This window comes from Osmerus eperlanus, chromosome 8 (assembly GCF_963692335.1).
Source record: "Osmerus eperlanus chromosome 8, fOsmEpe2.1, whole genome shotgun sequence".
NCBI classification, from domain to species: Eukaryota; Metazoa; Chordata; class Actinopteri; order Osmeriformes; family Osmeridae; genus Osmerus; species Osmerus eperlanus.
In genome coordinates, this window is record NC_085025.1 from 5562897 (window position 1) to 5577406 (window position 14510).

The 14510-nt window shown below is 46.2% G+C and overlaps 2 protein-coding genes across 7 annotated transcripts in view; one reads left to right on the forward strand and one right to left on the reverse strand.

Moving 5' to 3' along the window:
• The first annotated feature begins 8 nt into the window (after positions 1-8).
• On the forward strand, positions 9-5486 carry fbxo16 (F-box protein 16). The gene is made up of 9 exons (XM_062466878.1): positions 9-459; positions 743-858; positions 946-981; positions 1206-1412; positions 1547-1711; positions 1921-2174; positions 2796-2904; positions 3386-3617; positions 3835-5486. The coding sequence occupies exons 1-9, from the start codon at positions 450-452 to the stop codon at positions 3900-3902; spliced, it is 1197 nt and encodes a 398-aa protein (XP_062322862.1). The 5' UTR covers positions 9-449; the 3' UTR covers positions 3903-5486.
• fam49a (family with sequence similarity 49 member A) overlaps positions 5313-14510 on the reverse strand; it is a 17700-nt gene continuing 8502 nt past the window's right edge. For 2 of the 6 annotated variants that reach the window (XM_062466882.1, XM_062466883.1), the window contains exons 2-12: positions 13855-13905; positions 10473-10552; positions 9201-9322; positions 8942-9047; positions 8169-8305; positions 7860-7937; positions 7445-7561; positions 7213-7292; positions 6893-7019; positions 6553-6623; positions 5313-6369 (exon numbers count right to left, since the gene is read on the reverse strand). In XM_062466882.1, coding sequence (XP_062322866.1) covers positions 6306-6369; positions 6553-6623; positions 6893-7019; positions 7213-7292; positions 7445-7561; positions 7860-7937; positions 8169-8305; positions 8942-9047; positions 9201-9322; positions 10473-10545 — 975 coding nt within the window. In that variant the 5' untranslated portion in view covers positions 10546-10552; positions 13855-13905 and the 3' untranslated portion in view covers positions 5313-6305. Of the gene's footprint in view, positions 6370-6552; positions 6624-6892; positions 7020-7212; positions 7293-7444; positions 7562-7859; positions 7938-8168; positions 8306-8941; positions 9048-9200; positions 9323-10472; positions 10553-10813; positions 10894-13854; positions 13906-14510 lie in introns of all 6 variants that reach the window. The other 4 variants (XM_062466884.1, XM_062466885.1, XM_062466886.1 and 1 more) reach the window with 2 other exon arrangements.

Sequence of the window (14510 nt, forward strand, 5' to 3'; positions counted from 1 at the left end):
CGGAAAGAGCGACTCGAGGTCCTCAAAGCGCGCGGACGCGTAGCTCATCATGCACGCGCAACCAGTAGAATATAGTGCTACCGTTTTCTAAACGTCTGCTATTTTACTTTGCCATAGCGATATTTATGTTAATTCGAGCAAATGTTTTACAACGCATATGCATTTTATTTAGTATTACAAAGTAGGTAGCCTACTTTCGTTTAACTTATGACAACCATTGTGTTGCTTTGCTTGTAAGATGTAAACACAAACTGCAGATACAGTTCCTAGGTCTTGGAGAATGAGGAAGAGGCAAATGCTGTAGAGGGACCGGTAGCGCCACCCTTGTGCGACAAACGGTGTTGATGTCGCCCATGTCGACGTTAAGACAGACGTAGACCTGTGACAGAGTGCCGAGGGGGAGGGGAGGACCGACGGTGGGAGGAGCGCGCCAGGGTGCACCCATTTCTATGGAAACTGGTAAACTAAGACGCTATACAGAACATGTACTGGCAACAATAGCTGGCAAAGATTGTGCCTATTGAACGAGGTCGTATGATTGTAACAGTTTTCCCATTAACTTCATGTTACAGTCAGGGCAAATCTGATGACATGGATCGGAAAAGAACAAATAATGTATATTAAGGAAGGACCTGTCAGTAGCTGCTGTCCTCGACTTCAAAGTTGTGCACAGCTTGTTCAGTGAAGAGTGCTTGCGTTGTAGCGTGTTATTCATCCGCCAGATTTCCCCATCTGTTGCCAGTGAGCCTGCTGAGTAGAAAGATGCCCTTCGCACCCAGGAGCACACTGAACTGTGCCAAGATGCAGACCAAGATGAGCACCTGGACCCCACTGAACCACCAACTGTCCAACAATAACGTAAACATTCTCAGTCGCATCAATCCAGTCTGATATTTTGCATTATGCACGTTAATATATGCTTAGCTTTGACTATACTTCATGCAGGTGTTTGAAGAGAGGAGAAACTTGTTGAGAAAGTGGGTAAGTGACTACCACCAGAAATGTATGCAAGACAATCTGCCGACAAGGTAATGAATGTGGCAAACCGAACATCCACATCTCAACCAACAACACCCATTTCAAATCAGACAGCGCTGGTCTTTTCAGAATGCTTGTACTGCTACTGTACTCTGCTGCTGGGTGTCCAATCACCTTGCAAATATCCATATCCAATATCTGAAAGATCTTACTGTTGTCTGTCTCAGTTTGACAAGTGGACTGATGGCCAGAGGAAGGCCGTCCTGCAGGACTTCTTCTCCAGGTGTACTGTGGTCCAGTTAAGGTTCCTGCGCCAGAGTCTGAGCCTCCAGGTAGCGGAGGAGGCGGTGGACTTCACCTCCGTCCTGCCCAGAGTTCTGTCTCTCTACATCTTCTCCTTCCTGGATCCACGAAGCCTCTGTAGATGCACTCAGGTAGGGGCAGACAAACACACATACTTACACACTCAGGTAAGGGCAGGCCTGTGACCAGCGCCTGAGTTTGAATGAGATCCAACTACAGATGTAAATCAAACAACTACATTTTCATATGTTGTGTGTGTGTGCAGGTGAGTTGGCATTGGAGAGGGATAGTGGACCTAGACCAGCTGTGGATGCCCAAGTGTCTGAGGCTGGGCTGGTACATCAGCTTCTCCCCCAGCCCCTACGAGCAGGGTGTGTGGAAGAGACACTACCTAGAGACAGTCAAAGAGCTCCACGCCAGCAGGCCCAAGGTACGGAAGTTTACATTAGAACTCATTTATCGGACGCTTTTATCCAAAGCCTCATTTAAATAGAGCTCATCGAAAGTACAGCAGAAAAAGGAGAATCAGAAGTGGGAAGTTCTGTGTTTCAGTCCGTGCAAAATCACATCTCAGTAGAACAATAATAACTACAGTGCAACTACTAGTGTGTATGTGTATGTGTGTACGCGCGTGCTCAGACTCACACACAGCAGGAGTTTGTGGTCCCGGAGGTGACAGCTATCAGCAGGGTGGAGAAGGAGCCATCAGATGGTGCTCTTCGAGGGGTTTACTTGGCGTCTTCCATCCAGAGAGCCAGGGGCAGCACTGGGAGGAGCTCAGGGACACAGCCCACTGAACTACCCCCGTGGCGGGACTCCGACAGACATCCCAAAGACACCCTGCGTTTCAACTATCTGGCTAACCTTGACCCCATAGAACAGTCCCACCAAGTGTACGTCCTTGCCTGTCTCTAAACCTCTCTGTGTGATCTAGAGTGCAACTTGTGCCGATTTTCCACTGCATGGTTATGGCTATCATGCAGTGGAAAAGCACCATAAGATTAGAAAGACAAAAATAAGATGTTCATCTTGCTCGTCTTTTAGTGGTCCTTGACTTAACTTTAGTTAATTTAACCTATTCACACAACAGACACAAGGAAACAGTGTGTTTTGTACACACTGTTGTGGGGGTCAGATGGCTGAGCGGTTAGGGAGTTGGGCTATTAATCAGAAGGTTATTGGTTCGATTCCCAGCCGTGCCAAATGACGTTGTGTCCTTGGGCAAGGCACTTCACCCTACTTGCCTCGGGGGAATGTCCCTGTGCTTACTGTAAGTCGCTCTGGACAAGAGCGTCTGCTAAATGACTAAATGTAATGTAATGTACACATTAGGCAACAATGCATATGTTGAACCCACACCTAGAGGGCAATCTATTGATCTCAATGAAAATAAGGATTTCACCATATGTTGTGAAATAAATACCCACGATTGATTCACACAATTACTCATCATCTGAACCATGTCAACTATTACTGAGCTCCTTAACCTACTGACTACAACTATTTATCTTCAGACGAACGACAAGCCGAGGCGTCAACCTCCCAATCAAGGCACAGCCAGACACCGCCAGCAAGAAACCGCTGTCTGCCGCCAATTATAAACTACGCAAAGCAAAGTCATTGGTAGGTTATTTTTCCTTCGTTAGAACCTGACCATCCGGCTGATCCAAATGCGGAGTCTGCAGAGATCTCCTGAGACCAAACAACCAGCAGGCGGCATGAATAATGGAGCACGATTTACATGGAGATTCATGCTAATGCCCTCCTACCCAGCGAGTGTGGGGGCTGGCTGGATGCTGACGGTGCAAGGGGGGTGGGTTGGGGGAGGCAGAGGACACAGTGACATTGAATAATGTTTTTAAATGCTTCCTGTCTAGAGAAACACCATGACCTTACATTTCATCACTGGTTGTATGCTGTGCATTCGAGTTCAAATGGAAAACAACACAGAGATTAGGCCTATATGCTCATACCTTATCATGTTGACGTTAATGAATGTAATTAGTAATGAATACATTACTAATATAATTTACGTAGAAAAAATGTATACAGGTAGCCAGACTGTGTAGCTAACATAAACACCTGCTTCTTTTCCATCCCCCAGATGTTCCTATCTCTGGACCTGGGTTCGGGGTCCAGACCGCGCCCACAACAGAAGCGCCCCCCCTGGGCCAGTCACAACCCGGACTACCCCGACTCCAAGGACACCACTAAGAGCCTGTCGCGGTCGGCCCACTGGAATGCCGGAATACGCCCGGGGCCGGTGAGGCTAGCGGTGCCCACACTAAGCCGCGGCGCCTTGAGGGTGTCACAGCGGACGCAGAGGAGCGCGCCCAGTAAGACCCTGCCCCCCCCCATCTGAATTTTACTGTTTAGAATTCATCCGTTTTTTTTTTTTTTACGTTTAAATAAATTCATATTTAAATTTTAAAGAGGTGAATTCAAAATCAACAAATTTTGTGGTTTAAATGTCAATATCAAGTATTCAAGGACTTTTAAAATTCATACCATTATGTCACTGATTTGCTTCCATATTTTGTATTTCTGCTTCAGCTACACCTCTATTTGAGAGCCAGCCATGGAAGGTACCTGTTCACAATCAGGACTCTGATGAGGAGTGAAGCTTGGCTCCCCCTGGAGGAGCACTAGAGTACTGCAGCAGTCAGACGATGTCGTTCACAGTGCTACTGGACCGAGGGAGAACAGAAGAACATAGCTCACTCCTTAATCCTCTCACCCATGAGTAATAATTCTTTCCAGAAACAGATCATGGGCATTTAATTAGAGTTCAAGAACTGTACCAGTTTTATTTTCAATCCACACATCCGTTCCATATGCGATATGAAGCGAAAAGCAATTATTAACATTGAATCAGCTTCTCAAACGATGAAACAAATGGCATTGTCAGTTATAAACAAATCCAAATATTTAACACAGCTTGCATACAACACAGTAGCATATTTCAGGCAGAACTAAGTTTCACTTTGATAGACAGAAGTAAAAAAGATAAAAGGCTTTTATAACATACTCAGGCATCTTGAGATACAGTATCAATATCATACGTACATTTAGCTCTACATTTCTGAATGTGTAGCTTACGTACAGTATTCATTCATTGCATCTAGAAATTTGCATCAAACACCCAAAAAGTATGGCTCAAACTTACCATCATATATTATGGAATACCAAAAATGATCAAAAATATATATAAAACACTTCACAATTGACAAGTTACAATTAACATTGGATATCTGATATTGTTCTTTTTCTATTAGATTTGGTGTTAAGTGGTTAAAATAGAGGTACTGAGAGGCAGAAATGTGTACAAGTTTATGGCTTTTAATTGGTTTGAAGCCTGGCTGAAATATTTGTTTCGACAAATCTCTATAATGTTGGCTTGAAGAATGTTGAAAAGATGAAATGAAAAGATGTCTTTACTGTACTAGGCTCTTATGTACTTTATCCTTGAACAAAATACATTAATAACAAGCGATTGTCTGACAGTGTTAGTCAGCTCACCAAGCTTTGTCCTTTGTTCCATTCAACTTCTTGATGCCCACACACTGGCATGCTACTGTATGCAGGATACAAGCTTAGATATTCTTATAATGCCCCTTTGGTCTATTTTCATTGAAAAGCAACAATGACACGTGTGTAAAAATGAGTGTGTGAGTACGTGAGAGAGAGGTCTCTAAGGCAGAAACTGATGCACATAGATTCAACAGAAGTCTGAAAAGGGATATTTTTAACCAAACTTAATATCCAAGACGGACCAATTTAGTACTGGGATATGGCCTGGCCTCAGTGTGTCATTCTTCAAAACCCACAATAAGTGACACAACAGTAGTAAGTAGAAATAGAAGGGGGAACCAGCTTTCATCTTCCAAATTGGCACTTGTGTGACATGGGAAAACTGTCACTCCTTTTCAGAGCAGATCAGTTTCCTGTATTGAAGGCAGAGGTGGAGGTACCAAGAGGCTGCTAAGGAGACTGGAGAACTACGAAAATGACAAGAACTTTAAACTCCTCACCTCCACCTGAATACCTGAGCAGAAATCTCAGTGGTGAAGAAATGTTTTTTGCCCTTGTTTTACTTAAAAAATACTTGACATCATTTATTTTATTCATAATTAAAGCTGCTTTTTGTGGAGCCATTGGATTTCTGTTAGGTACAAACAGCCACACAAACAATGGATAAAACACACCGCACACATGAAAAACAAAGACATTTATCATCCCACTTTCTGCCATTCCATTGTGAATAAAAACATAATTTGGTTGATTCGTTCATCTCTTGTGGTGCGTACTGCCCTTTTCTACTGTGATCCCAAAACAAGCACAACTAGTCCTGACATCACCAAGCACACTTCATCTGAACGTCACCAACATAACCATTAAACCTTTTTCCCACCAAAAATGTGTACACTTGATTTACCTTCCTGGGTGCACTACATGGACCGGGGGGGGGTCGTTAGAAATTTTAGCTAGTGGAACATTTAAACTGTGTGAAACCCACCTACATCCAGTAAACCAGGTGAGACAAATCAAGTGTGCATATTCCTGCTCATATAGAACCCTTGATGAGCAGGCCTGGGGGGTATTCCAGAAAGCAGGTCATGTGACATACCCGGGTAAGTTAACTCCCCAGCTGACACCAAGCGTTGTAGCAAAATTGGCAGTAGGTTGCTGCAACATTGTGAATCAGCTGGTGGGTTAACTTACCTGGTTATGTTGCATAACCTGCTTTCTGGAATACCCCCCTGGTCCACTCCTACTCCCCTCCTCACAGAGACAAAGTTTCTAAGTGCAGCTTGCCTGCCTCGTCTGTAAGGCTGAAAGGTATCTAGAGTCTGTGCTTGAACAGGGAATAGCGTAAGCCTAGGCCATGCGTTTGTCGTAAGGGAAAGGTACATGTTCTATATGTTCTGTAAGTATTAACATCAAGTCTTTAAATTATGTAAACATATACATCTTTTGAGGTCAGGACATTGATCCTCTTCATATATTTATATATAAAAGAAACGTTACTGAAGCATCGTTCGGATGTTTTTCGGAGTGGACTCATCGTTCAGGTGTTTTGTGGTGAACCTGAAAGAACAACAAAGACCGTTTAATAATGAATAAAAACAGTCAAAGCAGGGGATTCAAATTCGGAGGTTTCCGAACAATACCGTTTCTAGGACATGATATTGAAATAGTAAACAGTAACTGAATACATCTTGTCTTGGCTGGAGATGTGTGTGTCCTTTGGAGGGCAGATGGTGGACCTACTTGAGGGCATTGAGGAGACCTTCCACATTGTCCGCTGGCTGATCTTTCAGGACCTTTATGCATCCTTTCATCTGAGAGGACACACACACACCAAGGTGTCAGAAGCGTCTACTGAGCAGAATCAAGTCCTTGAGATAACTGTGTGTTAATGTGTGTTTGTACATGTACATGTGTTTTTATATGTGTGTAGGGTTATTAGCATGCATATGTGTCTACATGTGATTGTGTCTGTGTGTGTTTATATGAGTGTGTACGTTTTTAATGCGTGTCTGCGTCTGATTGTGTCTGTGCATGTGTGTGAGAGAGTGTCTACATGTGATTGTCTGAGTGCGTGTCTTACATCAATCTTGGAGGACTTGTTGAAGGCTCCGTTGGGATGAACGTGGTCGTAGAGGATGATGACACCCACCATCACTCTCATACAGAACAGCAAAGTGTCCTCGCTGTTGAACCTGCTGGTGTAGTCACTGGGGGGGGGAAACTCAGATGTTGGACTGTGTGTGTGTGTGTGTGGGGGATGGTTAGAACAGAGAATACGAGTGAGTGTGTGAGTGTGTCTGTGTGTGTGTGTCGAGTGTAGCGAGTGTGAGTGGTGACAGAAAAGGGAGTGTGTGTGTGTGCATGAGCTGAGTAAATGCAGGGAGTGCTCAGTGAACTCACGGTGTCTCCAGCATGACCTTGCAGACGCTGGCCATGGTGCTGAGACAGTCTGTGGTGTTCTCCAGTGGGAGGGTCTTATTCTGGGGGGCGGGGCCACACACAACATCATTACAATCACTGATCATCCTCATTTACATCCCATTTCATACATCAGACCAAATATTAGGATTCATATTATGAAAACAAGTGACCATGTATGTCTTATAAATGTAAAGAGTAATTCCTCCGTTACCTCGGAAACAAAGTTTGTGGTTGCGGTGCTCAGGGTTTTCAGCATGGGCGTGGCCTCAGCGTAGAACAGAGACATTCTGTTGGCCATCTCATTATTCACCTCACTCTCAATATCCAACTGAAAACAGAACAAAGACGACAGCGATAAGGACAAAGTAGCACACGGCTTATGGGAGTGGACGCGCAAGTGGTTGATATGTTGTCAAGATATTATTGTCATAGAAACAAAATGTGTTGCCAGGAGCGCTTCTTTGATTAAAACTGATGCGTTCAGATAGCCTTGTGGTTGGTGTCCACAAGAAGTTTCCTTCTGGGAAATATGCAAACAAGTTTCAACTGACATGTCTCGTCCTTCACACTGTATTTGGGATGTAGTTAGTCCTGTTCTTAGATGAAGTTTCTAAAAAGAGACTCACGTTCATGTTATTGATCCTGTTCCGGCTGATGGTTCGTCTGTAGTAGCTGAAGTCATTCTGGATGGCAGGGATTCGCATCTGCAGGAAATCAGAAAGTCGTTACTCATTGGGACATATCCATGCAAGATTGATATACAACTATAAAACCACACACACACACACAGAGAACCTTAGCAAAGAGGAAGGGTCAGATCAGATGGTCTGGTGTGCGCGTGTACTTGTGTAGAGAGCGTGTGTGAGCGTGAGCATGAGCGTCTGATGTCGAGCACGCGAGCAGCCAAGCAGGGCCTAGCGGCCAGGCGTCCACACCTTGACTTCGTCAAAGCGCAGCGTGAAGTGGAGGATCTCTGCAAACTGCTTGGCCAGTGCCTGCTCCCTCTCCAGGTGCTGCGTGGGGGAGGCGGGGGGGCACGTCAGACACTCCAGCAGGCTCTGCAGGGCCTTCTCTGGAGACACACACACACAGCACGTTTGTTTGACGTGTGACAAGCACAGGTGCATTAGGAGGCTTTGGTTCTGCCCCTCTCAGCAGTTTCCTAGTGGCCTCTCTAAACCTATAATCATATGAGCCACTAATATCAACAATATATGAATAAATAATATAAATGGAATAAAACTGAATATTAATTCACCTTCCAACTGAGAATAACCCAAACTGAGAATAACCTAAGCCTATCTGTTTACGTACATTTAAGAGCATACAGTAATGATACATGTTAGAGCTATACCTGGCTTCCTAGAGTACATTTATTTAATACAGCATCTTTGCTGTGCTCTGTGCTCCAGAGTCATCTCTAAGGGGGAGGTGTTGACTGGCTATAGTCATATTTTAATTCTGCCATACCAGGGCCAACCACCAGGATGCAGTACAATACAGCAGTGCTCATTCACGTGTTGGTCTGGTGGCTTGTTGATGGCCTTGAGGAGTGTCTCAGGGATTTTGAAACATCCAATCAACATATTTTTGGTTCCTAACCTGACCTCCACTCTCCACAAAACAAATTATATTAAAAAAAAACTTTAAAAAAACAAGGGAGCAGATTGGAAGCTGAGAGCATCCAGAACGTTCTGTGTCTGGGTACCTAGCCTGAGAGAGAAGCCGTAGAACTTCTTGAGGCGGATGACTAAGGGGCAGACGGCATTCCATGCCCTCTCCTGTAGAACCATGTCACTAGGGTTCTGGATGGCCTGCGGACACACACACGGACCCACACCATACATGTCATTTTATATTTACGTGTATACACACACATTAGTGACTATGCTTTGCTCTTTCTACTATGTGTCTGTGGATGAAACCAAGTGCTGGGTGAAGGAGGTGTCAGAGTAAACGCTGCGTACATCTCTGATCTCCTGGCCGGCTCCCTTGTAGGCCTGCAGGCCTGACAGGATGCTCTCAGAGTCCTGGAGGACAGAGTTCACCTCGTTCCACACCTCCCGCTCACTGTCTGTCGGCTGTGCATCTGAGGCAGACACACACACACAGGCAGACACGTACACAAACACACAGACACAAGGGTAAGTCTTGGTAGCAGTCGGAAGACATGAAAAGATTAAACAACACAGAAGTGAACGATACTTGACTGACTCAGCGATGATGACGTGTGTTTAGAACAATGAGGGCCACTTTCGGGAAACATGCATGAGACAGCAACATCCATTCTATTGGAAAAATTCATGTCTTACTGGACAGAAACCTAAACCCAAATAAACGGGCCGGTTTTATAGAGGCCTGCTATGGAGCACGCATCAGGACTGTTACACTTTGTAGACTTCATCTGTATCATGTCATCTTAGAGACGAACAGCAATTTTGGCCTTGCAACAACATAAGGAGCTAAAATGTCACAACTCTGGGGGCAGTGTGTGTGTTGTAGACTCATTGCGAGCATTCAAAAGGCCAAAGAGAAACATTTGTTATGTTATTATCATCTGCTGTTTCTATAATATGTGTAAGACAACGATGCATGACAAGGTAAGAATGAAGATATAGACTGGCTTGTGAGTACTTCGTACAAAAAACTGTTTGCATGCACCATCAGACATTTTTCTATAGTCTGTAGTGACAAAACACAGTCATGGCTACTATAACTAAGTTAGTACTACATAAGACCATAATTAGTGAATAATGATTAAACATGACATAAAAGGATGGCAGCATGCAAAAAGCAAGACAATGGAAATATACTGCACATTTGAGATATCTCTAAGACAACAGAGATACAAAGAGCCAGCTAAATATTTTGTTGTCACATACTGAAATCAGTCAAGTTAAGATAGTAGAAGAATCACATGCAGCACACCACATTGTAGGAGAATGGGTTAGTTAGACAAACTCAAGCAGCAAGTTCTGGTTGAAGTGTTGATGCATGCAGGTGGGTTAGTCAAGCAAGGTTCTTATTTCAATGCAGTCAACTCAGGAAACGAATTTGGCACCCGTTAGATTCTTACATCAAAATCCACGTGAGCAAAATGCATGGGACTATGATCAGAAGGTGCATTTTAGATTCACTTCCTGGACTGACTGCCTGAAGTGACCTGGACTCTGAGTCCTGGGAGGGGAGGGAGGGAGGGAAGGCAAGAGAAACGCAGGCCAGGCAAAAGCTCTGCTCACTTTCAAAGTCAAGGAAAAAGTTTGGCCCCTGCTCAAGCTCAGTGCAAGTGAGCACCTTTAACAGATTCCCCATTTGGTTTCTGGAAGAGAGAGAAGCAGAAGGAGAAAAGGAGAGGTGCGTGGTGTGTTAGCGACAGTAGACGTTATCAGAGGCAGTACGACATCTAGGAAGAGACAGAACGAGGAAGAGAGAACAGAGAGAGAGAGAGAGCGCTTCTGTAGGAGCAGCGCACCAGATGACGACCCTGCTGTCAGTCTATCTGTCAGTCTGGGGAGGAAAGGGTTAAGCAGTTACACATTTCACCTGCTGTCCCCTACAACCCCTCGTCCTTCAGACTTACTTTCAAAGTCCAGGAAAAAGTGAGGATAGTTTTCAATTTCCCTTGTTAGGACTTTTAGCAGATTACCCATCCCAGCAAACCTGGTGTGAAATATGATGAGAAACACAACATCAAGCAGCACATTCGACATCTCAAAAGATCTTTGTAATGTCATTCGATATCTGCTACCATCTGTAGCAGATATCGAATACACAATGCTACACAAATGTTTTAAAACACGCACAGGAAAAACGTCACAATCACAATGCAGTTCATGCAGCATTGACAACCAGCAACAGGCACCTCTCCAGCAGAGGTGGTTCACCCAACGATGGATTCCGCTTTTGTAACACTCACAACATGAAAAGGTGGCTGGGCCCACCACTTGCAGGCTTGCAGTGCAGGCTTGCAGTGCCGGCTTGCAGTGCCGGCTTGCAGTGCCGGCTTGCAGTGCCGGCTTGCAGTGCCGGCTTGCAGTGCCGGCTTGCAGTGCCGGCTTGCAGTGCCGGCTTGCAGTGCCGGCTTGCAGTGCCGGCTTGCAGTGCCGGCTTGCAGTGCCGGCTTGCAGTGCCGGCTTGCAGTGCCGGCTTGCAGTGCCGGCTTGCAGTGCCGGCTTGCAGTGCCGGCTTGCAGTGCCGGCTTGCAGTGCCGGCTTGCAGTGCCGGCTTGCAGTGCCGGTTTGTGCACATGTCGACGTGTGTGATCCCATGCCTCCTGTTGGTCAACACTTCTGAAGTCCCCCTCCCTCTCATTAAACTCACAAAATGTCTACTCGCATCTTAAACGCCACTTAAGATAATGGCAATATTTAACGTTTAATTGGAGGGAGCAGGCGGTGCTCATTTGAAGGCTGAAACAGCCACGTTTCTCTGCGTTTCCCCCAGGGCACCATTCAGGAGGCTGGTCTCTGTACCTTCTGATTACAGCTCATCTGGGCTCTTCACCGCACGCATGCCGGGGAGAATGATTAGGCGGAGGAGAGAGGGGTCATGGGGTTGGTACTACAGATCAGCCTCTGGCCCAACACATCTGGAGATACCATGTGGGGGGTTCCCATCCCCCCCCTCCCCCAGCCATGATCTTAAAACAAGACGTGATTGTAAAACCTTGTGGACATGTAGTCCCAGGTTAACATGAATGGCTATGGATGGAAGCATTATGGATGACAATTACTCAAATTGTTGAAACTGGGAGAGTAATTGATTAGAGCTTTTTTACTGGGTAGTTACTTTTGCAGGTTGGACACTAGGGGGCGATGTTGAACCACATGCTTCTGCAGATCTAACCCAAATTTAGCCACACTCAATCTGCCATTTGCTTTAAAACTTACAGCATCCCCCATTGCTGTCTATAGGTCAACACAGCCAGCAGGAGAAGAGACAAAGATGGACATCCAGGGGAGAGGGAGAGAGACAGAGGGAGAAAAAGAGAAGAGGGGAGGCGTAACACCCCAGCGTTTGTGCGGGTCCCGCTCTGCTCCGGCAAGGTCACAAGTACAGCATGCAGCAGATCCACAGGCTCCCGCTTCCTGTCCCCTCACCAAGCGCACACGGAAATGAAACAACAACAACCCTCTCTCCCTTTCTCTCCTCTCCGGGACGCCCTCCAGTCCAAACAAACAGCCCCCCCCCCCCCCCCCCACGTGTGGGGGGGGGGGGGGGGCTGTAGTCGTGTGGGTGGGGGGGGGGGGGGGGGGCACGTGTGGGTGGGGGGGGGGGGGGGGGGCTGTAGTCGTGTGGGTGGGTGGGGGGGGGGGGGGGGGCACGTGTGGGTGGGGGGGGGGGGGGGCTGTAGTCGTGTGGGTGGGGGGGGGGGGGGGGGGGGGCACGTGTGGGTGGGGGGGGGGGGGGCTGTAGTCGTGTGGGTTCAGTGAAAGCACTGCTGCTATTAACTGAGGTCCATTAGCGGCGTTGTGCTCGATGGCTTCATCAAGCCTGTGGTTGCTGGTTTGAGAGCCTAGCAGGTCTCTTCTCACTATGTTGTCACAGGAGACCAGGCCTCTCCCGTTAAGAGACAGCACCTTCCTCCTCTGTTTCAGGGAAGTTAACACGTGAGGGGAACTCACACAAGCCCGCTTAGCTCCACTTTCACAATGAGAGATCAGTTCTCACTCCAGATGATTGACATGGCTGGAGCTCTCCAACTGACGTACTCGGATAAAGTCAACCGTCAGTCTCAATAAAGAACCTTCCTCTTAGTTTATCTGCCGTCGGTGTTGATTTGAAGCAACATGGCTGACAACATTGTGTGGAGTTCTCCACTATGGCATGGCCTTCCTTCACCTCTGTGAATAAAGACCGCTTCCTGTCTCTCAACGTCACAATGCCTGTGTGAGCAAACCAGCCCTAATCACAGGGCTTTGTGGAGGGTAATTAAGGCTTGCTAGGGGCAATTAAAAAGTCCAAGAGGGCAGAGTGCTGGCGAGCTTTCCTCCCTTTGTGAGAAACAACCTCTGCTGGGGAGACAACAGCAAACCAACAGCTCAGACAGATGAGTGTTGTATCTAGGATCAGAATATCTAGTATCTGAATATCTAGTATCAGAATACGATCTAAAACAGACAGGTCCAACTGCTCCAGGAAACACTGGTCTGATAACTGTGATGGGCTGGTCAGTGGTCAGAGGATTTGATAGCAGATCCAGAGCTTGCAGGTTCGAATCCTCCTCATCCAGCATGTTGCTTTAGATAAAACAGTGAGGTACATTTTCTTGGTATGACGGTAGCTGACAAGACGAGATCCTGTGATATTTCTTCTTGTTTATTACTACAGCTCTGGGGGCAGAGTCTGAGGCTTGACAGAACAAGAGCAAGCTAATCTTGGAGCTTGTAGAACCATATAATTACTCTCACCACAGGCTTGTGGCATGCACCTGGTCCACTTGCATCATCAAATAAATACATGGTGGTTATGTGTGAGTGTATATGAGTGAGTGTGTATGGTATGAGTTTGTAAGTGTGTGGTTGTGTGTGAGTTTATAGTGTGTGTGAGTGAGTGTACAGTGTTTGTGTGTGTGTGTGAGAACAGTCTGCATGTGTGTGGGGGGAGGGGAGGTGAAAGTACCTTCTCTGGAGGAGGACCCAGGCTGGCTTCTATATCATCCACTTCCTCCTTCTGAAACACACAAGTGAGAGGAGCATCCTTGTTAGAACCACCAAGAACACAACTTAATGGTAAAAATCTAAGAAAACATATGAGTAATATACCATATTGGCCAATCGCATCCCACATATAGTTTTTGCCCAGCTGTCGTGCTGGTAGTCTGTTCCGGTTAAGTACGCGTCAAAGGGTTAATGTTAGCATGCTTGTGCTACCTTGCTTTCCAGTACAACATACAATAAATGTCTGTCTTGGCTACGTCCCGTTTTGCCCTGTGTTAAACACACTTGAATTATGAAAGAGGGGCAGAGACAGCAGGCTATGAAAGAGGGGCAGAGACAGCAGGCTAACGTAGTCCGTGACCAGTGACCACCTATATCTAAACACCGTCCTATTTCACAGCTGTCCGCAAGGTAACAGGTGTATTAAATATTGATTACGACAGATGCTACTGTCTAGTCGCTAACAACCTAAACGCTCGTCGTGACTGCTGCTGGATACGAGGAATAGTCACCAGTCTTCATCACATCCCAAATGGGAAGGATTGAATGACTAGAGGGAGGGATAGCAGGAGGGAGTAGGGAGGGAGAAGGCGGAAACTTGGCTGGGGAAAACTAGCC

What these genes read in the sequence shown, in the direction of transcription:
- fbxo16 (XM_062466878.1), top strand. An exon ending in ACCAACTGTCCAACAATAAC is followed by an intron (nt 859 to 945) that starts GTAAACATTCTC and finishes TACTTCATGCAG; the next exon opens with GTGTTTGAAGAGAGGAGAAA. An exon ending in GACGCAGAGGAGCGCGCCCA is followed by an intron (nt 3,618 to 3,834) that starts GTAAGACCCTGC and finishes TTTCTGCTTCAG; the next exon opens with CTACACCTCTATTTGAGAGC.